The 24,217-nt window shown below is 40.4% G+C and overlaps 1 protein-coding gene across 1 annotated transcript; it reads left to right on the forward strand.

The window, feature by feature from the left end:
- The first annotated feature begins 9 nt into the window (after window positions 1-9).
- LOC124261225 (lysosomal amino acid transporter 1 homolog) lies at window positions 10-23,872 on the forward strand. The gene is made up of 8 exons (XM_046695550.1): window positions 10-92; window positions 8,165-8,372; window positions 9,269-9,398; window positions 10,758-10,845; window positions 11,569-11,765; window positions 12,368-12,454; window positions 20,645-20,815; window positions 21,361-23,872. Exons 2-8 carry the CDS (start codon window positions 8,173-8,175, stop codon window positions 21,469-21,471), a joined length of 984 nt encoding a protein of 327 aa, XP_046551506.1. The 5' UTR covers window positions 10-92; window positions 8,165-8,172; the 3' UTR covers window positions 21,472-23,872.
- Window positions 23,873-24,217: the final 345 nt, after the last annotated feature.

The following is a 24,217-nucleotide window of genomic DNA, read 5'->3' on the forward strand; positions in this document are numbered from 1 at the left end:
AGCAAGGAGGTCAAAGTTCACGTCATGGCGGTGGTTGAAAGTTGACTTCGAGACAACACATATTTTGTTTGCTTATCTCACTCCCCCATCAGGTATATTTTTTTCTCACGAATTGTCACCTCATTAGACAACTGATTTAACATAATTAGGCCATTCTAAGCGCAGATTCGAAAGTAGATCTACATTGTGTTAGAGTGTTGACAGTTGTTTCTGTGATTTACAATTACATGAATGAACTCGTGATCACCGACACTTTTCGAGTGTTTCCGCATAATGGCAGGATTAAATATCCAACCACCAAAGGCATTACGGCTCTCTGTTACATTCTTCACGAGATCAGATTATCGTCCTAATTATAGGAACAAACGGACAGTATGGTGTCAAGAATAAGTTATACCCTCTCAGTGACCTCATTCATTTTGATAATAGATGTATTTCATGATAAGGTTTGAGGTGATGGTACCAGATGAGCAAACGAGGTTTTTACTTCTTGATGAGCCGTTGGTTGTAATGGATGTGCCAATCCCAGACATATTCACTGTAATTTGCTATGTATTGCATATATTGTGTGTTGTTTCAAAATACTTCATCAAACTGTGGATTTAATTCTAATTATCTGGGCCCTGTTCCACGAAATGGTCGTAGTGCTACGGTGATTGTAACTCCCATACCATAACATATTTCACTTATGACTGTTGATAGATTGGTACATTTTCCTACCATATTGGATTAGGTCCCTAAACCCGCAAATAACCCTCTTAGTTTTAATAAATTGACAGAAGCTGCCAATAATATAATATAGTAATGCTGAAGGGGTCGTTGTCGGCACGGGTACTACAGATATGTACCCCAGGTACGTTTCTGTATAGGAAAGTCCATTTGTTTACGGAAGTGACCTCACGAACTACGCTCACTCGTGTTGCCAGAAAGCAACAATGGCTGGCGATAACAATGAGAACCGGTGTAGCGTAAAAAGGAAATAATCCTCTCAATGCTACTGTCGAACCCATTCGACAGGAGTGCAGCATAATGACATCCCCAAATAAAACTTGCAATAATTATTCAATAAGTCGGATTTACTTGTCATTTGAATTATGTATGGAATGAATTAATTCTCAGGTTTCTAAATATATAATCTTCAATTAGTTTATGTACCTTAAAACGAAACGTCTGCGAACTAAAGATTTGTTCACCAAAATTCTCGGTACATACCCGCAAATAACGGCACATCACGTCGAGTGGTACCCTGTCTAATATTTTCTTCATAATGAAATAATTTTTTTTAATAATTTGATCAGTATTTTTGTTCTTTGGTCAAGAGAAAACATTGAAGTTTCCCATTTCCTAAAAATTAGTAACTTTCGGTTTAATTATTTATAAACAAAAACAATCTCAATGTTACATCACCAATTGGACGAAAAGGAACGATCATGGCAACGGTGGTAAACAAACAACTCCACATGCATCGTGATACCGAAAGAAATGTGCCATCCTTTTGATAGATCCAACTGTTTTCGTTGGATTTAATTACATGGTCTGATTAGGTAAATGGTATTGTCTTTGTAACAAAATTATCATATTCTTGAGTTTATAATGATTTTGTTGGATAAACCTTCCCACACTGACATTGTTGACAGCCGTGGGTGATGCGTAAGGGCGTGCCCAAACTCGCAGGAAAGCATGTAGGGCATGGCACTCATGGAGGTAAAATAGGCACGAGTTGGAAAACGACCATTGATACATTTTCTAAGTTGATTCAAATTCCCGTAAAATCCAAATATATAATAGAATTAAGTTTTCAATCACCTTCAATTCGTTATTTTTGCTGTTTTCAACAGAAGTTGGCATTTTTCGCTTGCATGTGTGGTACATTTTGTACCCTCAATATTGCCGCCGGTGCGTAGATCTTCATTTTTACAAATTCGAAGCTGTAATGGTTCTCGCGGGCGATGATTTTCGAATAATGTTCTAACACGGGAGATATTATAAAATGTCAGTATGTCATAACAATAACATAATATTGTTATGTGTCTATCGTCACAAGGACAATTCTGGTGATTGAAGATGCACTGAGTGTCAAGCCAAAAAAACAGACCGGGAAGAGTTGTTACGTATGTAAAGTCGACGATCAAATGAGTGCAGCTTGTGTGGTTCTCTCATGTTTATGTTTACCTTCTGCCTACCGGAAGTACTCGGGCGCGTCACATGATCAAAACACTGACGTCACTGTGGTCTTCCCTATACAGAAATGTACCTTGGCCATAATCAGAATACAGAAACGTACCCTAGGATGATTCCATTCCCATTGTGTCGTATTCTAGACCGGAGCTGTCATACTGTTGTATTAGATACATTTGATTGCGTTATGTAAATAATGAGAATACACAGTAACGGATATTTCGCGATGCACATGAATACCACTCGGAATCAGTTGAACAGGAACAACTACATACGGTTTTGGTTTTGGATTGCGGAATATGGACTCGTCCGCCTTTTAGGGTACCGGGTACGTTTCTGTATTTGACTTTGTTTAGGGTACATATCTGTATACAGAAACATACCTGGTGTTGGTTGACACATATCATCGTAGTATCCCAATTGTGTAGATCGATGCTCATGCTGTTGATCACTGGATTGTCTGGTCCAAATTCCATTATTTACAGACTGCCGCCATGGCACTGTTAATACTGAAATGTCACAGATGAAATGTTTTCACATTGCCCTGTTGGTGTGCACAAAGTTATTCAAATTATATGCCATGATTTGATGGAAAATGCAATTAATTTGCCAAACTCAAATGATTCAAAACCTATTTTTGCACCCCATGAAACTATTTATTGGTGGCCCATGAAACTTTATTAGTGGCACTCTGGATCCTCCAGCTTAGCAAGGGTGTAGCCATGTTGAATGCCTGCGCACATGACAGGAAATCTTGTTTTGTATAACATAGTTTCTGGGAAGATAACATACGTCAAACCACGATATTCCTCCTTGCCTTGGCTACTGCTGCTCGGATGTCAGAAATACACGCCGTTGACTTCAGCCGTACGAGATTCCACACGGGAAAAAGGGAAGCAGTCCATCTAGGCCTTAGATGGGACTTTATAGCAAAGAACCAGCTACCGGGCCAACCGGATCGTCAGTTCTAGGTTCCGGCATTATCAACAATCCTGGGTCCAGAAGACTCTCAAGATTTATCTTTATGCCCGGTCAGAGCGCTGAGAATCTACTTGCAGAAATCTGCTACGAGAAGAAGGAAGTGCAAGCGTCTATTCATCCCGCTATCAGCCGCCACGACTGTAGAAGTATCACGTACAATGATCTCCTTCTGGATCAGAGCAGTGATCCTAAGAGCCTATAAAGCAGCAGGGTTAGAGCCTCCAAGAGCATCAAGCCCACATGAAGTTAGAGCTTTGGCCTCGACACTCGCCCTACATGGAAACTGCTCTATATCATCTATAATGGAAGGCTGCTTTTGGAAGTCAGACACTGTCTTCGCTAATCACTACCTGAGAGACATCTCCACAGAAGACATATCAGGGATACACCAGTTCGGCCCTCTCGTCGTGGTGCAACAACTCACTGTACCGGCCAGACGTTGAAGAAACTCACTCTTGTCACGCAGATTCGTTGACGCCAGGCAACTCCATTGCCACCGGCTGAGAGTCCATGTTCCCCTGACTTACGAGATAAGACAGCGCATGAGTGATACATAGACTCAGTTATGGTAATGTTCTTGCCTTAACAGATGGGTCGCGATTCCAGTTCCGGTAAAGTTCTTACCGTAACATTTTGGGTCGTTGCAGATATCTACAACCAGGCGTCTAGTATACTAAATCCATTATTTCTTATACAAATGTATAAGAAGGTGGTCCCCCGACAAGCATCAAGAAATATTGAAGTTAGCCGCAGAAGAAGAAATTCCGAGGGGGTATATATATCAAGCGAACGCTGACGTGAATACAATCATACAGGGAATCCCGTTAGGTGGTTGACCCACCACCGATTCCGCCGGATTCAGTAAGCAAATAAGCATGAGTCAGGATAAGGAAAAATATGTAATTTTTATGATAAAATTAATATTTTATACTTATCCTGACTCATGAATGAAGCCCTCCCAACCGTCCCCAATCACCACACGGGTTGCCCTGTAAACCTGCGTGGGGCTTATATCGGAGAGAGTGAGGAGCAAGGCATGGCAGGTCACGTGCCAGTTTTGGCGGGAAAAGGGAAGTAATTCAGGGTGAGTGATTGTACGTTTGCTTCAAGGGAATTGAAGGGATTCAAGTTTCCACTTGACCGTTCAGAAGAGAGGATGAGAAAGCAAATAAGCATGAGTCAGGATAAGTATAAAATATTAATTTTATCATAAAAATTACATTTTATAGGCACAATTATTTTCACCAAGGCACATTTAAATTATCTATGGCAACCCTTTCTATCTCTGGTTTATTGAGAAGAGAAAAGGGTTTCTGTTTTGCTGAGATATGATACCATTTTATGATCATGTTGGAAACAGGATGTACAATATCATAACAATAAATGTCAGTATCATTTTCTCAATTTCTAGCTTGACATTCTTAATAAGTGCTTCAGGTATAAGACTGGGATCCATTATCAATACCAGGCTTACATTTTTCATTTCAACTTATTGTTGGTTATACCTTATGTGTATATATCTTTTAAAACTAACTATATGTTACTCCCCTCTGAAGAGCACCCATTAAATAACAATAAACCTTTACTACTCCAGAAGTGTAGCTAATTGGAAATAAAACCTGTATATGGCAGTAAATCAGTGCTTGCTAAAGCTCAAAATACAACTCTGATATCTCCAGGTTATTCAGCCATTCAGCAACAAGTGAAATTCAATAAGTTTGATTAAGCCACCCTCGATATATAAGCCCACCCTTTCAAGCAGCATAAAACACAGTAAGATTTTGAGCTTATGAGGGTCTGCTTGGCTGAGCAGGTGCTTGAAATACCATGGCTGGCTTGCCATGTGTGTCAGATGTAGAGATTTGTTTTTGTTTTGTTGGTGGACAGTGTGGCCAATTCTCCTGAAAATTCACAATAAACATACATTCTTACTGTTGTACATAGATGTTCACTTTTTCATATGAACATTGTGTAGTTATGACCATTTTTAAAGACACCTGCTGTTATTATAAGCAGTTGTACTTAATACTTTTCCTATGTCCTGTGAGTATTTCGGGTTGGAAACCACCAGTCTATTCTGGTGTGAAGAGGTCTATGTATGATGTGGTCAGACTGGGTCAGATATGGTTGACTGCATGCCATTGTAGCCATAGGCCTGATGGGGCAATGGACATTAATTTTGATGTCAACCACTGCATTGACTTGTTCAGATTATTTACAGGCTGCTGTCATCTGCCTTTTAAGTTTTGGCATTAGAATTTGTATTGTATAACATAAGAGTGAGTGAGTGAGAAATGGGCTTCACACATTGTACCCAAGATGGGAATCGAACCTAGGTCGTGTTATGCCACAACGCTGTAGCATACATTAACTACTAGTCTACCCTACAGCCCCAAAACCTTGAAGATGATATAAGATTTGTTAACTATTGTTTTTAATCATTTCAAAACACTAGTTTTGCATGTATCAATATTAAATTTAACGGGGCGGTGGGGTATTCTAGTGGTTAAAGCTTTGGCTCGTCACACCGAGGACCCAGGTTCGAATCCCCACATGGGTACAATGAGTGAAGCCCATTTCTGGTGTCCCCCGCCTTGATATTGCTGGAATATTGCTAAAAGCGGGGTAAAACCAAACTCAGTCAGTCAGTCATTAAATTTAACATGCAAAACACAAGTGGTATGTGGAATAACACTACTGTTTTGAACTTTGATCCTGTTCTGTCCCTTGAAACCTATTATGCTCTATGCTTTGTTTATGAAGCTGATTTTAATGTACCTGTCACCATGTTTCATTTCTGGCCATATTTAATTTTTGTGTGTGTGTTTTGCTTTTTTATATATCTTGTTTTGGCTTTTTAAATATTTGATCTGTTTCATGTGTCACCACTTTTGTTATGTATGGTTGCATATAGTGATGTGACTATTCATCGATGTGCATTGATACAATACATTGTCGTATATATCCCGGTACCTTACTTCAAATGAGCCATGATACATCGATGTTTAACTGTGAATTTTGCTAAATCACGATATCTGTCAAGAAAAAAGACTTACTCTAGTTTAAGGATTAAAACATGTGCTTTCTTATTTTCCCTTCATAAGTAAACGTTTTCTCGGAAATTCTTGCTTCAAGAACTGTGTCAGACATAGCGCTCACATGTTATCAACATTCACAAAGTTCGTGTATTAACTTAATTATCTCGTTTCCGAATGAACATTGAACAACGCTGGCAGAATTTGACAAAATGCTTTAAAGTTGGTTTTGTTTTGATCTTAAGGTGTTTTGTAGCTGGTGTTAGAATGAAAGATTTTAGTATTGTGATAATTATTATATTGCCACCCTTATATTGGGAATCGTATTGTATCGTATCGCAGCTTCAGAGCACAATACTTTGGCAATATATCATCGTGATTAATATTTTAGTATTGTGATATATCGTATCGCAGGTTGTATGCCAATACCAGCACTAGTTTCATATTCTTGTTTACCCATTGTTTGAACATTGTAGAAGTTGGAAAGTCAGTGACAAAGATTACAACTTATGGATAACAACTAATGCCTTTTCAGTGTAGATTTTTACACTGTTAGGGGTCATACGATAGGGGTGTCACGATACATAAGTTTCATGAATCGATACGTATCACGATACCCACGTCACGAATCGATACATATCACAATACCATATTTTCGTGGCATTATTGCGTAAATTTAGTTACATTTTGAACATTATTATCTCATATTTAATAATTGTTTATGAAAAAAGCAACATTTTTTATTCTCAGGGATTACAAAATTTCCCATCATTATGCATGAAAAATAATCATTTATAACTTTCATAACATCAAAAAACATGATACAATTGCAAAACGATACAGATACATATTTAAACCAATACTTTCAAAACTAAATATCGATACAGTTTTGAATGTGTCGATAATTGTATTGTCTTAGAAAAAGTATCGATGTATCGTGGCATCCCTAGTTATCAAGCTTTAGGTTTTAGCTTGATAACAGTATAAGAATCTTAACCAAAACATAACTTTGTGCAATGAACAAGAATTTGTTATCATTAACATTTCTGTTCACCCTTATACCAGGGGCTTTTTTTATACACTCATTGTGTTTTTTAATCCCAGATCAATGTGAAGGAGTAAGAATATACTCCGAAACATCGTGTTCCTCATAATGAACATATAATAAAGTTGACATCCATAAATTCTTACCTTTTATGTGTATCACTTCTAAATGCCATTCAAAGACCAGATCCAGAATACACCCAAGCTTATGATCTACTTTTGGTGTAAACAGTAATGTGTCAAATCCTTGATTCAGTGGTCATGATGATGAACTTATTCTGTGATTTGTCAGTCTTCTCAAAGTTTGTGGTGCTGGAAAGAAAACTTTTATATATGCTGGCCCCTTTTAGGGCCGCAACCATTAGGTTCGATTCATGGAAAATTGAATCTGACACCTTATTTTTGATTTTCAATAACCATTATCACTATTTTGATTTGGATATTTGAATACCTATTTAAATCATTTCCAAACAGCCAGAACATAATTTTGACTCCAACTGGAGCAATTTTCGAGCGCTGAAATTAGGTGAAACATGATTGGTTTTGCCAGGCTAATTATCCAATGAGAATTGTTGTCAGCAGACATCGCCGACTTGATGATGGATTTCACGCTAAAAGAGCAACTCTGAGAGTTAAATGAAATCTGATGTTTTAACTTGTATGGAGAAATCAAATAAATGATCGAATCAAGGGTCCAATATCGAAAATTGAATCAAATCGACATCAGGGTGAATCGTGGTAGCCCAAGCCCCTTTCCGTATTTTTGACGCACCATGTTTTAGATTATATGTGTTATCAGCATGCGACATGATTTTCACAGTCACTGGTAAAGATATGCATCATATTTGACAAAATGTTTCTTGTACATTTCTTTGCATGCTTCTTCATACAAAACTAGTCATATGATTATTTGTGTACTTTTTCAGACTGAAATATGCCGCCTCAGTATGGGTGGATCATCCACTCGTCCATCTATGAAGGCAGCAGCAACATCAGCAACAGCTCCACCAACTGCAGCGATGGCGTCCAGTGGGTGTGGGTCCTCATGGCAGACTGTGTGCATGACTGGAGGGGCCAGGCGTCGGCCATCTTGGGACTCCTATCCATGGTGCTGTGGATGATTGTGGGAGTACCGTAAGTAATGTCTGTCAGAGTATCAGGAGCCTTGTGAACATTCAAGGGTTGGAGGCCACTGGAATGAGTGGAGGAGATGTTTGTGAACCCAACGAGAACCATTGGTAGAATGCCTGTTGGACAGATTGTCTGGCTGTTAACACTGGGAATGTGGGCAGACTATCTCAATAGTAACAGTGGGGATTTGGGTATGATGTGGGTTAACCACAAACACCGGAGTTATGTAGTAGCAGGTACACTGAACAAAACAGTAGAATGTTTGTAGGTTTACACTGGGAATGAAGGAAGAATATCTGTGTGCAAACAATGGGGATGAATGTCTGGGGTGAAAGTGGGGATGAAGGAAGAATGTAGGTTAACCGAGGACACCAGGTGTATGGTGTAGCAGTGTGGGTAACAGTAGAATGTTTGTTGGGTTACGCAGGGGATGAAGGAAGAATGTGGGTTAACTGAGGACACCAGGTCATGTTTAGCTCTGAGGACAGTGGGGTCATGGGTAGCAGTGAGGACAACAAGCCTTGCCTAGCTCCAAGGACGCTGGGGTCATGGGTAGCAGTGAGGACACCAAGTCTTGTTTAGCTCTGAGGACAATGGAGTCATGGGTAGCCGTGAGGACACCAGGTCAAGTTTAGCTCTGAGGACAATGGAGCCATGGGTAGCCATGAGGACACCAGGCCATGTTTTGCTCTGAGGACAATGGGGTCATAGGTAGCCATGAGGACACCAGGTCTTGTTTAGCTCTGAGGACAATGGAGTCATGGGTAGTCATGAGGACACCAGTGCTGTTAATCATTCAAAAACTTAGATGGGGAAAGCCCTGTTATTGGCCAGGAACATGACAGTTACACATGTGGACCAGATATCTAATGTACTTGATCTAATGTACTTCCTTACAGTCAGATGGTGAAGAACTGTCGGAACCTGAACGGTATGGCTGGCGTGTCCTTCTTCCTGCTGGCCCAGTGGTTTGCAGGTGATGTCACGAACCTGGTAGGCTCCATCCTAACACATCAGCTGGAGATCCAGGTAACTACATTGGGGCATCGATCCAATCTATTTTTGTACGTATGGTTTGTCAGCACTGTTGAGCACCTTACTTTGGAAACCAGGCTCAATATACATCACTTGTTGTTATTCACAGATGAAGAGGACTTATGTACACCCTTTTATTGCATTCTGATTGTTTTTTCTAGCCCAATACCCTTGTTGAATGGTTTCAATTTCATTTAGTGGCCAGGGGCTCCTTTCAGGAAGCAACCTTTACTAAGGTTAACCGTAACTCCCATTCTTTGACATTGCACTAAGGTTACCTTAGTGACTTACGATCACCTTAGTGCTTTGTGAAAGGGGGCCCTGGTTCCCCATCCACAATATGATCTTAGCTCAACGATAATGGCAACTGCCCTGCCCCTTTGGTATGCTGATGTTTTTTCCAGCACAATACCTATGTTGCAGGGTTTCATTAAGTGACCTGGGCCCATTTACAAAGTGATCTTAGCTCAAAGATGATCGCAACTCCCATGCTTTATCATAGACTAGTGATAAATGGTAACATTTGGATTGGTTTGTGGCACCCTTTCCCTGACTTGATCACAGGCTGCCATAAAACATTGTCCTAATGTCCACGTGTCACTGGTATCAGAGAAATTACGGAACAAAAATGGTAATCTCAGGACATAGTAAGTGTCCAACACCAGCGTGTGTACCCTATGTTAAACTAACACACATGACTACATATGTGATTAGCAGTGTTGTTTTGGACAAGGTCCTACGTGCTTCAGGAAAACACTTTCTTTTGCAGGGTACTATGTGCTTTGCAACAATGATAATAATATGGCACTGAAGTCCCTGCAGAACAGGGCATGCTCTAAGTGCACACAAATATACAGATGGACATTTGTCAGTGATTACTAAAGAAATGGGTCTTTAGGACAGATTTAAAGGTAGTCAAGGAAGGGGTACATCTGAGGTGAAGTTCCATAGCACAGCAACAGTGTTTGAAGGATCTGGTACCAAATGTTTTTAAATAAACGTCTTTGCAGTGTAGTTGCTGTTTTCATCGAAAACCAATCAGTTGGTTCCCTCAAGGTGGAACCCTGCAAATGCTCAGATCAACGAGTGTTAGTATTAAATTGCACAAATGTTCATATTTCAAAGGGCAAGATGTGCAACATTTGACTTCCACAAGTTATGAAAAGCCAAATTTTATAAGTTGACTGGAAATAGGAAGTACAGACTGTTTTTCATGAGATATCGAGGAACATACTGCCCCAGTAGTACTTATGTCGCTGTGACTCATTTGGAATATTTCTGACTGCAACGCAAGATAACACCATACCCACCAACATTGATATAGATGTTTTTATATGTTGTTTATCTTTGCAGGTGTATGTTGCTGTGTACTACGTTGCAGCAGATGTTGTCTTACTTGTGCAGTATGTTGCATATCTTTGCCGCAAGCGGAAACTTACCGGTAAGGGGCAATTTTGAACAAACTCACTTGCCTGAGATTAGACCACATCTGTCAGTAACAGAGATGCCAACCACTCCGATTTTGGCGGAGTTACCCTGATTTTCAAATACAAAATCTTCTCTACAATTTGTCTTTTAAAAAATCTGATTTTTGAGTCATAATTCTACAATGTTATTTACGGTATACAATTTCATAAGTCACAGGTGATTTATTTGAGTCGGAAGCTTAGAGTGTGATTTTTTGGCTCTCAATTGTGTAGTTTGCTTGTTATTGATGACGAAGGTTCTCGAAGTTTTTCTGAATGCATGCCCATATGTAAGTGAAACAAAACGGCAGAGCTAAGTGCTCAGGCCTGGCTTTCATCCAGGCATGACTCCACTTTCATTAGATTCAGGGTTGGCATCTCTGCAATAAATAATGGTGACTGTCAGAGACCTAAGTAATGGTGACTGACAACATGTTGACTTACTCATTGTTGGTGTTGCTACTTTCTTGCTCATATAATGCCAGTTTTCATTACAATATATTAATATTTCTATATTTAAGGATGCTGTTGGAAATTTTGAGTTAGTTTTAAAGTTAAAAGTGAGTTAAAATGCAAATTACAGCTTTGCATCAATAATGAATGAATTATAAATATATGAGTATATCCGATGTATCCATGTTCAATATTATCATCTCCCATGCATCTTGAATGATGTTAATCCCAACTGTGACATGCAGGTAAACAAGATGGCGACAGACTCGTCCAGCCAGTGTTGTGTATATCAGGGCTGTTCATGTTCAGCTCCCTCGCCTTCTTCAAAAACATCCTACCTCACTCCGTAACCACAGGCAATTACATCTCCAACTTTGTGGTTAACCATCATGCATCAGGCCGAAATCTCCTCGCAACAAATGTTGGCATGAAGGTGTTTTATGTAAGTGATGGGTCTACGTTTTACCACTTAGGTGCTAATATTTATTCTGGGATAGAATTGGTCCCCAGCAACCAATGTTGGTTGTGTTAGGATCAGGTACTAAATGGGCTCTACAATCTTAACCACTCTTCCGAAGAGAAGATACATATTGTGATGTTGACTGAAAGATATTGAAATAAGCATTAAAATTCATGTATGCCTTTAGCAATATCATTTTAAAACCAAAAGGTGTTCTTGAAGGTGTTCATCAGAAGTTCAATGCTAGTAAGTATAGATAGGAATGCCAAGTGTATAAGTGTGAATAATGATGTTCATATGAAATAATACAAGGGCTTGAAATTACCTCCACCTGTTAATGTTAATTTGCTTCCAAAAACAAATCTGAAGGTGAAATAACTGTATATTGATAAAATCTTGGCTAATTCGCTCACTGTTATCGTCACAATATGGCAGAAATATTGCTGATGTGACTTAAAATTTTAGCTCACTCACTCACTCACACTTTTAAAAGTAAAAATTCTGTTATAGCATTTTACAGAATTGGATTTCAGACATCGTTGATATTTTTTTGTTTCCATGGAAACTGTTCATTTCCCTTACAGAACACAGTAGACGAGACTGGGTATGCCATTGGTGTGGTATCTTCACTGTTTTATGTCGGATCAAGAGTTGCTCAGATAGTCAGGAATGTGAGTATGAAGTTTGTGGAATCCATCTTTTGTTACCAGGGATTTTTGTAGGATCAAGAATAAGTTCCTTTGACAGCAGATTATTTGTTCAAATTTTTAAACTTATCCTATCTCAATTACGCTCAATGATGATGTTTTTCTGAATATCGACGGGTTGCATCTAGACGTAGATTTTTTAGAGGTGGCCTCAAGACTCCTACTTGAGCGAGTATCTCTGTCGTCTCTTTCGTCATCAAACGTCTAGTCCCGTCTCCATACAAGTTTTATCTGCTCCGAGAGTGGTACATAGTGCTAACAACCTCTGTAGCAGTCTTGGCCTTTTACCTTGGCAGGTGGTTGTTTCCAGTGCGCCGCTTTGGTTGAGTGCTCCACCCCCCTCTGCTATGGTGGGTTCGATTGGTGAAAGTATTCACTCTCATGTGGCAAGTGCAGTCAGTTCGGCGCTTTCAACCACAGGGATCAGTTCGGCGCTTTAACCTATGCTCCACATGCTTCCAATGCGAAGCTTTGTTCCAGTTCGGCGCTCTCATGTCTTTCTGTGGTGACATAAGCCATGACGGTAGCATCCAGTGCGGCGCTTTCAACACCTTTCCCGTACCTTGAAGGCGCATTTGATTAGATCATCACTTCAGCCCAGTGTGCCTTTTCGATTGGATCAACGCTTCAGACCAGTGTTCTGTTTTCGATAAGAACAACGATTCAACTTTGTGAACTGTTGTTTGATTGGAACACCTTTCAGTCCAGTACACCTTTACTGTATGGTACGACGTTTAAGACGAATGCACCGGTCCTGATTGACTCAGCGCTTTAGAAGCAGATCACTTGACCCAACTGGATCACAGTACCGAACCAGATCACCTAATCGGTCCTGATCGCTGCACCATACCAGATCGCCACTCCAACAGTATTCGCCGATCCGACAGTGTTCGCTGGACTGTCAGCTTTTGCCGAATCATCTGGTTCCCTTTACGCGCATACTGTCATCATGGTTTGTTTACTAGTTCGCACACTACGGTACCTACAGTGGCTTTGTCTACTGCAGTTCTACTTCAACACTTTTTCCATCTTCGGCGTTGATACCTCATTTCCACAGTTTTTACTGGTGCTCAACTTGGCTTCGGTGTTACGCTTCCCGCTTCTACGAAGTTTGTGAACAGACAGAGCGTTCACACCAGTACGCCGCTCTCTTATGTATCAACGCTTCCATCCAGTGCGACACTTTCTTATGTATCAACGCTTCCATCCAGAGCGTCGCTTCACTCCAAGCACCGCTCTCTTCTGTATCAACACTGTCATCCAGTTAGTGTACTGGGACTCTCTGTTATCGCATCACGCAAAAACATCGGGAAAGCAGAAACACCACGGCCCGCATCGGCTGTTTACATATGCAAATTACGTAAAATATATTCATCGCTCTTGAAAAAGTCATTTATTTCATTGGAATGTCTTGTCTAGTCGTAGAAATATTAAAGCATTCATCTTTTCAGTAAGTTCTAGAACATTTTGAAACTAGTATGACCCTTACTGCCATTACATCTAGCATGAATCAAAACTTACTTCATCGAGAGCAATCCTGCGACAACTATAAGGTCATTTGCATACTTTCCGTGCTAAAAAATATAACAGGAAGTGACGTATTATGCAACTTCTTTCTGCACACGGCAGCAACTTGTATGGTACGTTTTAAGCCGGAAAAACAATATTTTGTAACGTTATTGTTACCTTGTATCCAAATGAAGAGAAGTTTCAGATGTTTGGGTTAAAAACATGATGATATTACTAATGTGAATGAAATTCCTAAATATTTTTTAATGATCAAACTATTTAGATTCGTTACTTGTCTTAGTAAACATTTCACAGTGTCATCTGTTTGTACCGCGTGTCATAGTGAGAAAATAGCAACACCGCATTAATTGAGAGTTGCTTCAATTTCCGGGTCAAACGACCATGTGTCACGTTATTTGTGACAGAAATGAAGATTCAACATCAGTCAACTGAAAATATATATTAAATGCTAAATGTCAGTAGCCGTTCATAATCCCGATGGCGACAGGATTAACTACTGCAATAATAGAGGGTCCCATGATGCATCGTTTTGGTTGGTTGCACAGAGGTAGTAGTTATGTCAGTAGCGCAAGCCTCTACATTACGGCGGTGATTGATGATCTCGGATTTTTAAGATTCCTACGTCATCTACCATCCGATCTTCACCTTTCATGAATGATTCGATTCACCCAATCTATCTACCCTTCGACCACGATTACACGCAGTGATACACCACACAGCTGCTACGAGTAGTCTGTATATAGTAACAAGACTCAGTGAAGCGTCGTACAATATTCCTGCATATCAAGCTGGTCTATTTTTTCACTGTTTCTGCGTGTGGTACCAGCAGTGATGTTTGGTCAAGTAGCTAGCTTCACTTTACCCAGATTTTATTGGTTGGGACTCGCCTGGTTGATTGACATCCGTGTTGTCCGGGTTTTTGTCGTTATTGCATTGTCGGTAGCATTTGCAATGGCGGACTACTGTTTGTTTACCGGAGACTTTTGATGATACATCAGTTAGGAAGTGCCCTGACAGACTTGTCTTGGTCCCACGAAGCGGATAGGAGTACCGTATATGACCGACTATAAGTTGGATATAACTATAAGTCGGGTCCCTTTCTCAACCCTCTAACTTCTTGCCAAAACCATGTAACTCAAGTATAAGTCGGCCCCTTTCCCCGTACATATCGGTATTAGGTATATCAATGTCGTGACTGTTCAACACTGTAACATAACGAACGTTAACACGTGTTTGTTTTGTTTTGATATTTACTGTGTCATACTAGTGGAACACTTTGAATATGGCATAATAAAACATCCAATGTAAATTGTTGGCTTACTGTGTTTGTTATCTTTTGTAACAGCGTGTTCTTTTGCCAGCTTGGTGAACGGGCAGTTCAAGATACCTTAAACTTGTTTATTTTGAGAGCAGATTTCTGATTGGCTAATGATAAAATGAAAGGCCAATCAACAGAAGCCTAACATAACCGGTTAAGCGATCGCTTCCAAGAAAGGTTGTGTTTGTGTGAAATGAACAGTTTCATAATTCCTTATGAAAAGAAAGAGACGGCGTTGCTTTTTTATATCAGACAGTTCACTCTTCGTGATAAAAAAACATTGAAGAAACAAATATAAAATAACAATTGCATACACATATCACCATTGAGTGGAGGGATATATAAAATATCGCATACATGTATTATGTTGAGGGTAGGGATATCTCAAATATTATTTCAGCAGCTAATGTTCATAGTGGTTTTATGGATTTTTTTTCACATGTCAGCTTCTGTGAATCCATCGAACTCAGTGTCCGACTCCTCCCCTGCGAGTGCTTGCCAGGCCAGCTCATCTATGTTGTCGTCGTAATAGTCGTCAAGGTGTGTGTCGTCGCTGTGTTCTTCACTTTCAATGTCATCATGGGAGGTTGATCCGATGAAGTCTGAGAAGAGTTCATCGTCTTGACCGCCGTCCATGGCGTTGGATATACCGCACTTTAGGAAGCTTCATCTGACCATATCCCCCGGAATAGCATCCCACGAGTCACGCACCCACGTAGCGACTGTACGGAGGGGCGCACGTCTCATGGCGTTGTTCTTAGTGAACATATGTTCACCATTCACCATCCACTCGGACCACTGTTGTCGCACTCTCTGTTTGAATGGCTTGTTTAGGGAGACGTCCAGGGGCTGGAGGAGTGACGTGCACCCACCGGGGATGACTACTTGTCTTGTCCTGTTTTCCTTTAGTCTCTTTTTCACGCCCTCACACAGATGTGCTCAAAACATGTCCCATACAAGGACAGACTGACAACCTCTGGCACCTCCCGGTCTAACCATCCACACGTCCGACAGCCAGTGCAGCACCAGTGTCTCGTCCATCCACCCCTTGGGATGTACAGCGATGATGACACCCGGAGGAAACTTCTCTTTAGGCATTGTCTTCCTCTTGAAAATCACCATCGGCGTCAACTTCTTTCCATCGGCGGTACACGACAGTAAGACGGTGAAGTGGGCTTTCTCTGCTCCGGTCGTCTTCACGGTGATGGTTGTTGACCCCTTGGTGTGAATGGTCCTGTTCCCTGGCATGTCGAATGTGAGGGGAATCTCGTCCATGTTGCCTATTTGTAACAGCTCGTAGTCAATGGCCTTCCTCTCTTTCAAAACGAACGCATGGAAAAGGTCCGCCTTCGTGTCCACCTCCTGTGGTAGTTTCTGTGCCATGTATGTCTTTTGTCTGAGAGCAAGGTTCTTAAGAATCCAGTACACCATGTAGAGGACGCCTTGAAATTCTCAGGAAGGTTCAGCTCTTTCCTCTTCTTCCGGTACGTCTGGAGTGTATGATGACGTATCATCATACGAGTGACGACAAACCCGCTCTGCCTCTGCGACATCACCCACTCTTCTACTACCTTTTCTTACTCGACGAACGGGGTTTTCAGTCCAACTTCGTATGCGTGTCGTTTGCGTTTGATATCCATGACGAATGATGATTTTGAATGTAAAAGTATGTTTTATACTTTCAAGTTATTCCAGCGGAAATGATTAAACTAGCTTATACATCCCTAATCCGTATCTGCTGAGACGGATATATACAGTATCATTACTGTTGCGTGTTGAGATAAACATTAACTAAATGTTAAAAACCACAACAACGCGAATACCATTACCGATTACGTAAATGTATCCGTAGTTAGATCTTTTGAAGGGGCGTAAAAAACAAACTGATGAGCTTGCAGGTGTGTGTACCTCGTGTATATTGCTATGATTGACTTGTTCTTAGAAATCACACCATTTTAAGTAATCAATTTCACTGCATTCAAGAATTAGGTAATATCTCCAAAGTGTTTATTGTGTATAATGCCGGCGAACGGGCAGTTCAAGATACCTTAAACTTGTTTATTTTGAGAGCAGATTCCTGATTGGCTAATGATAATATGAACGGCCAATCAACAGAAACCTTACAAATTAGTTTACTTTACGTGAAACAAGTCGTGTCAAGTCGTGTCACGTGGCCGAACTTTATCGCTCAATAACAAAGTACCGGTAAGTACATAGCTGTGATCAAAATATCTGATTAAATTTAATTTATTGTTTATACTGTGAAATATATTACTTTTTATTTGTCCCATGATGTCATTTACCTTTGGAAACGTTGTCAGTACGTATATGCTTCCTGCTTCCGGTGTAAACATTGCCAGTTGAGTTCGCAGGGCTGGCAGATTCTGGCACACCTGACCTCTGAAATTTTTTGGGTAGATTAATGAACTCAAGTATAAGTTGGGTCTGATTTTTTACCTACATTTTCTGGTATCAAATTTCCGACTTATAGTCGGTCATATACGGTAGGTAGGAGTGATTATGTCGAGTTTGTCAGTCAGCCGGGAGATACAGTTTACCGAGGGTGCCAGACAGTATCGCCAAGATGCTTTCACTTTGGCTGGATTTACTCGTCTTTTTTAGCTGAAGGCCTCAGTTCAGAGGTCACTGCAGCTATGTCCGATCTGTCCGTAGGCATTGATGTTACTACCTTCGCCTCTTTATCGAACGTGTCTGGAGTCATTGGTCTGTTTTACCTCTGCCATTCCATCAACTTTACGAATGTTCCGGTAGACTGACGATCCCATGCATCGTATCTACTAACTTTCTCACTCCATCTGGCCGACCAACACTTCATTTGGTGAACCATACGTTCCTACAATCACTGTGTTGTCATGGTTGCTTGGCTACTCGAACGTATCCTATCTCAGGCGGCTGTTCTACTCTCCACAATCGACACTCTCCTTCAGAAACTTTCGATCGAGCCCTGGGCCTGGCTCCGACCCACCCGGGGTTCTATTTGCCAATCTTTCTGGTGCCAAAGAAAGATTCGGACCAGTTGAGACTAATTTTCAATATGAAGGTTTTCCATAAAATGTTTCTCTAACCTCCGCCTCACTTTCGTATGGTGTCGGTGGCTCTTCTCAACAATCATCAAGCCGGGAGACTACATGGTCAGTCTCGATCTCCAGGATGAGTACCTTCATATCCCGATTTTGCCGGCTCTTTGCAAGTTCCTTCAGTTTGTCTTCGAGGTCACCCACTATCAGTGGCGTGTTCTCCCGTTTGGATTTTCTTCGGCCCTGTGGCTGTTTACACGGGTAACGAAGCCTATCACCTGTTTCCTTCACTGCAAGGGAATAGTGTTCAAGGCTTACATCGACGACTGCATTCAGGTGCAGACCGATCATGCCCTTCTGCTTTGTCACATGCAGTTTGCGATACAGCTTCTTTGCCAATTGGGCTGGTTAATCAATCTGCAGGATTCGGAACTAGTCACTACGTGCCGTCTTCAATTCATTGGAGCAGTGTTCGACACAGAGGTCAACAAACTCTTTGTCCCGAGGGATCGTTTCTGCAAGATACAGCGATTGGTCTCTCTGGCACTGGTGCACCCCAGGACGCTTTGTCAGTGGCAGGAGCTCCTGGGCCTATTGACGTTGGCTCGGGCGTTGACCCTCAGGGGTCATCTACAACTTTGTCCCTTGCAGTTCTTTCTAGCACTTTACATCAGAGTGGGAGATCCCGTTGCCTTGATCACTCTACCTCTGGAGCTCCATCCCCATCTCCTGTGGTGGATGGAAGAATTGAATGTTTGCGACGGAGTTTGTTAGGGCATATCAACAGGATGGGGTCCACGGGGTCTACTCAACTGCTGCAGTGGATCCAATAGTTCTTCAAAATGGTGGACTCTCTCAACATCTTAGTCCGAGCGAACCACATTCCGGGGGTGAAGAATGTCATCGCAGATTCTCTGTCCTGGCCGAGTCGTCCCTCTCCAACGGAATGGAAACTGCATCCTCGGTTGTTCCAGACCTTTTGCCTTCTGTTGACGACTCCGACAGTAGATCTCTTCACCACCCGTTTCAACCATCAGCTGCCTCGGTTTGTGTCACGGATTCCGGACCCTCTGGCTTGGGACCTCGATGATCTAGCCATTCCGTGGGAGGACCTGAACGTTTAAGCGTTTGAGCCAGTGACCCTTCTTCCTTGCATATTAATGAAACTGCGCGCAACTCAGAGGATGACTCTGCTTTTGGCCGCACCCTATTGGCAGGCCAGAAGTTGGTTCGTGAACCAGATCCTGGTGCTGTGCTGTGTAAGCCAAGGGGTTACAAATCCATCTCAAGTTTGGAGTCTGCATATCGGGAGTTGGTGCTTTCTCCTGGCCTCCTTGGGGTTATGCGTCTTCCCGGTTGTACGTATTGACGGGGTAATCTGCGGCCCTCCTACCAACCGTGGGATTGTGCATACCGTGAGATAGGATAAGTTTTAAAATTTGTAAATTTTATAATAAATTGTATATTTATATACTTATCCTATCTCACGCGATGGATACCCACCCGACCTGCCCCACATCACAGATTACTGGAAGCTCCAAGACGAAAATGACTGGCACAGTTAGTCACATGATCATTTGAGCGAGGTGCACGCTTATGGAGATGATTGACAGGTGCTGAGGTCAGGGCGGGTCAGAGGCCAGGGAAGGTCAGAGGCCAGTAAGATTTGATTCAACTTAACCTACAGCACGTTTCCACACATGGTCTTAGAAGAAGAAGAGAATTGCCTGAAGTTATGAAAAACATTTTGGGTGTGCTTAACTGATGTTTTAATCTGAGTGAAGCTGGCACACTGAAATATCTAAAATGCTGTGTAAAGAAGTTAAAAACCATGAACACAGTGAGCCATTTAGAAAGTGGTCAAATGTAACACATATTGTATTTGGGACTACATTTTCTTTGTAAGTGTAATCCCACATACAGCATATGTTACATTTGACCACTTTTTAAATGGCATTGTGTATTCATAGCTTTCAGCCATGGGAGCTGTGCCAATTTACACTTATCAGAGGGGTACACAAAGTCCGGGGTCTAGACTACCAGTTGTCTGACTTCAGTTTTTGTGGAAGTGGCGGTGGCTGAGCGAGTTAGGCGTTTGACTTTGTGTCCTGGAGATTAGGTGCCTGATTCTGAGGGCGTGGGTTCGGATTGTAAATGGGATTCAACTCAACAAAAGTACTAGAATCTGTACTTTACTTAGAATATGTAATCCCAAATACAACATATGTTACATGTTAAAAACCATCTCCGTGAATTTTTGCTTTTCAGTACAAGTTGAAGTCCACAGAAGGCTTGTCAAAGGTGATGTTCGTGCTGGCTGTATTTGGTAATCTGGCTTATGGTCTAGCCATCATTGTGCACTCTTTGGATGGTGTATTCCTGATTCGACACTTGCCATGGATTGTTGGAAGTCTGGGAGTTATCTTCCTTGATGTAACTGTATCCTTGACCTTATCAAGAAAATAGCTGTGATGTTATCTGGTAGAAATTCTAATATCACTTGATACTCACTTTCACAAGAGTTATAGACTTGGGATGTCATTGGTTACTATGATGCCCAAATTAATGACCATTACTAATCTTTTTGCTTCAGAAGGGGCAATGGGGTAGCCTAAAGCATCTGCTCATCACACTGTAGACCCGGGGTGTGATACCGCACATGGGCACAATGTATGAAGCCCATTTCTGGTGTCCCCAACTGTGATATTGCTCACTCACTCACTCACTTGGAAAAATTAGTCAGTGTCTAACCAAGCTTACTTGAGGGGCAGTGGGGTAGCCAAGTGGTTAAAGCATTTCCTTGTAAGGCTGAATAGCTGGGTTTCACTTATTGTCATGGGTATAATATGTGAAGCCAATTTCTAATGTCACCTGTCGTGATATTCCAAGAATATTGCTGTAAGTGTCATAAAACTCATCACTGACTCACTGCTCAAACATTCTGACTTTTGTGCTACCCTTTTGTTTTCCTTAACAAATTGCAGATATTGGTACAGTTCCATTATTATGAACAGAGGAACTTTGATTCCTTGTCCAGGGCACCCCTTGCTGAGGATCAAGTCATCAACGTTGACCCAACCTCTTTTTTTAACTGAAGACCAGCCTTGATTCAGTGACCTCATGACCTTGATGAAAGGTGACAGTGACTGAAAATGACCTTGACCTTCATTCAAGTTGACCTTGCACAAATATCAAAAGTTCAGTTGTGATAATCTGGTGACTGTCACATGAAATGTGTTGGTAACTGGTTGAGCAATGGAAATTGTTGACCCAGATTTTGCTCACCGTTTTGTAAGTGTTAGGTACTTGATTTTTTTGATTGAATACATGAAGTATGATTGTTTCCTTTTCTAAAAAACTGTTTGAACAGTTGGTTGTCCATGACTTGTTTTGACAAGTACAATCTTTCTGACTCGTTTCTCTTGCCGTCAAAGCTTTCCTTTTATCAGCTGAATGATCTGTTGTCAAACAAGACATCATAATCACTGCCCAGCATGACAGCAAGGGTTTGTTGTGTTTTGTATAACAACAATATTTTGTTCAATCATATATTGTACTGGAAATGAATTAAAGAACACCCACATTTAGAAGGCTGTGTTGCAATACCCACCAGCCATAACAGATTTACTTAGTCATATAAAAAAGTCTTGAGTTCTTTAACTCTTCACTGGAAGTAATGATGAAAACTAATGCATTCAAGAGTAATGAGCAAGTTGTTACATGATATGCATCATGAAGTATGATTACTTGATTATGTTGATATTAATTCTGTAGAGATGCTCATGCTGTTGATCACTGGATCATCTGGTCCAGACTCGATTATTTACAGACCACCACCATATAGCTGGAATATTGCTGTGTGTGGTGTTAAGCAATATTCATTCAATCAATCTTTAGTTTTATCCTTCATCCTTTCTCTAGTCTCTTTTTATCCACAATTTCATATTTTACTCTGAGTTCCTGATATTCATTTTTTATGGAACCATTTCTTTGATTTTATCTTCATTGTCTGAATCTCAGTGAATTTCTCAAAGACAAACAGCTACGGTTACTCATACATCTTTGTTTTGAAATATCAGTTTGTTTTGAGTACATGTACTTGGTTTATGGATACTGGAGCCAATCATTCCACTAACATTAAATAAATAGTCATATGTTCCATGTCAGATTTAATCTGATGTTAGTAACAAAATAACAGACCACAGAGAAACATTTTGAATGGAGGTTACCCTTTTCATTCAGAAAACACTCATTTTTTGCAATTCTTGATGAGATCACTTTCAGAAACATCATTTAAATTTCATCTATTGACGTCCCAAATTGGTAAACCAAACATCAAAAGGCATTACATTGGTTATGATCTGATTTTCTTGAAAAATGTAGAGATTTTTCTTTCAAAAGCATTTGGTAGTTATTCTGTCTCACAAGGCAGTATCACTGTTTATATGTATATATTAGTTATATAGGAGAAAGATCTGTCCTTGTAAACTGACAGAACTTGTACAACTTGTAAATAAAGATAATTTATTAGCTAATTTTACAACAAATGTAAATTAGAGGCACAAGCTGATTGATTGACAAAGCGAGAAGAGAAATATTATTTTTGATCATTTCTTTTCCAAAATATTGGAAACTTGGCCCGAAGCATAGTGATATGAATATTATATTTTGTATGAATGTCATTGAGTTGAATACTGAAGTAATAATGTAGTTTTTGTTCTTTTTTAATGAATTCTTCCAGTGTAGCTGTTTGGTTGTCATGGAAGCGTGTGATTTCAATGATTTATTAAGATATTCCAGAGATGATGTCTGGTTGGTTGGGTAAACATCCAAAGAGAGTTCATAATTAATGTCCCTTAAGGTTTTAGTTATGATAGTTTCTGTTGGTAGTATGTTTTTGTCAAAAATATATTTCCCTGTATCAAATATTCATTTCGGAAATGCTGCAAAACTTTAAATCCTCTAATTAGTATCAATGTATTACTGCTCAAGAATACATTTTGATAGAATAATTTTTTTTCTCAATTCCACATGAACAAGGCCAATTCTCCATTGTTATGCTTACTGTAATTACAGCCATTGAAGATGAGAGGGACGGTGGGCTAGCCCAGTGGTTAAGGCATTTGCTCGTCACACGAAGACCCAGGTTCGATTCCCCTCATAAGCACAATGTGTGAAGCACATTTCTAGTGTCCCCCACCGTGATATTGCTGTAATATTGCTAAAATTGGCATAAAACTCACTCACTCACTCACTTGAAGATGAGTCACTTTTTTATAATGGTATTATCCTGTTTATGTGGATACAGAATATTTTTGATGAATGTTGCATCTTGTGAGAAGCTGAAACTTGATTCTGTGTGTCTGTGTATTTGTACAATATGTCTGCACATTGTTGTATTTATTGCAATCATGGTGATGATGCAATACTTTAAGAAGATGGCATGTGGTTTAAACATATTTTTATTCAACTAAAATTGAATAGGGATCGGTGAACAAGCTACAGCAGGGGTGGGAATAACTTTAAAATTGCTAGTGTACTCCGGAACAGTGGCACATGTAAAATCACTTGCCCTGATCATTTCCCCACTATACCGTCCGTTTTCTTGTTGATTTTTTAAAATAAACAATATAAATAACATTGGAAAGTCAACTGGACACGGTACAGTGTGATATACAAATTTGCTTGCCCGACAGAAATGTATAGGCTTATATGAACAATCTCCTGAGATGACATGTTGATCTGTATGTTGATATGGATATTCTTGTTCAAGATTTCTGGGATACTACTAACATGTGACAGAATTGTTTCCTTGTTTTATGAAGCATGAACTCATGAAAC

This window comes from Haliotis rubra, unplaced genomic scaffold, assembly GCF_003918875.1.
Source record: "Haliotis rubra isolate DU_JTF1 unplaced genomic scaffold, ASM391887v1 Scf791, whole genome shotgun sequence".
Classification (NCBI taxonomy): Eukaryota; Metazoa; Mollusca; class Gastropoda; order Lepetellida; family Haliotidae; genus Haliotis; species Haliotis rubra.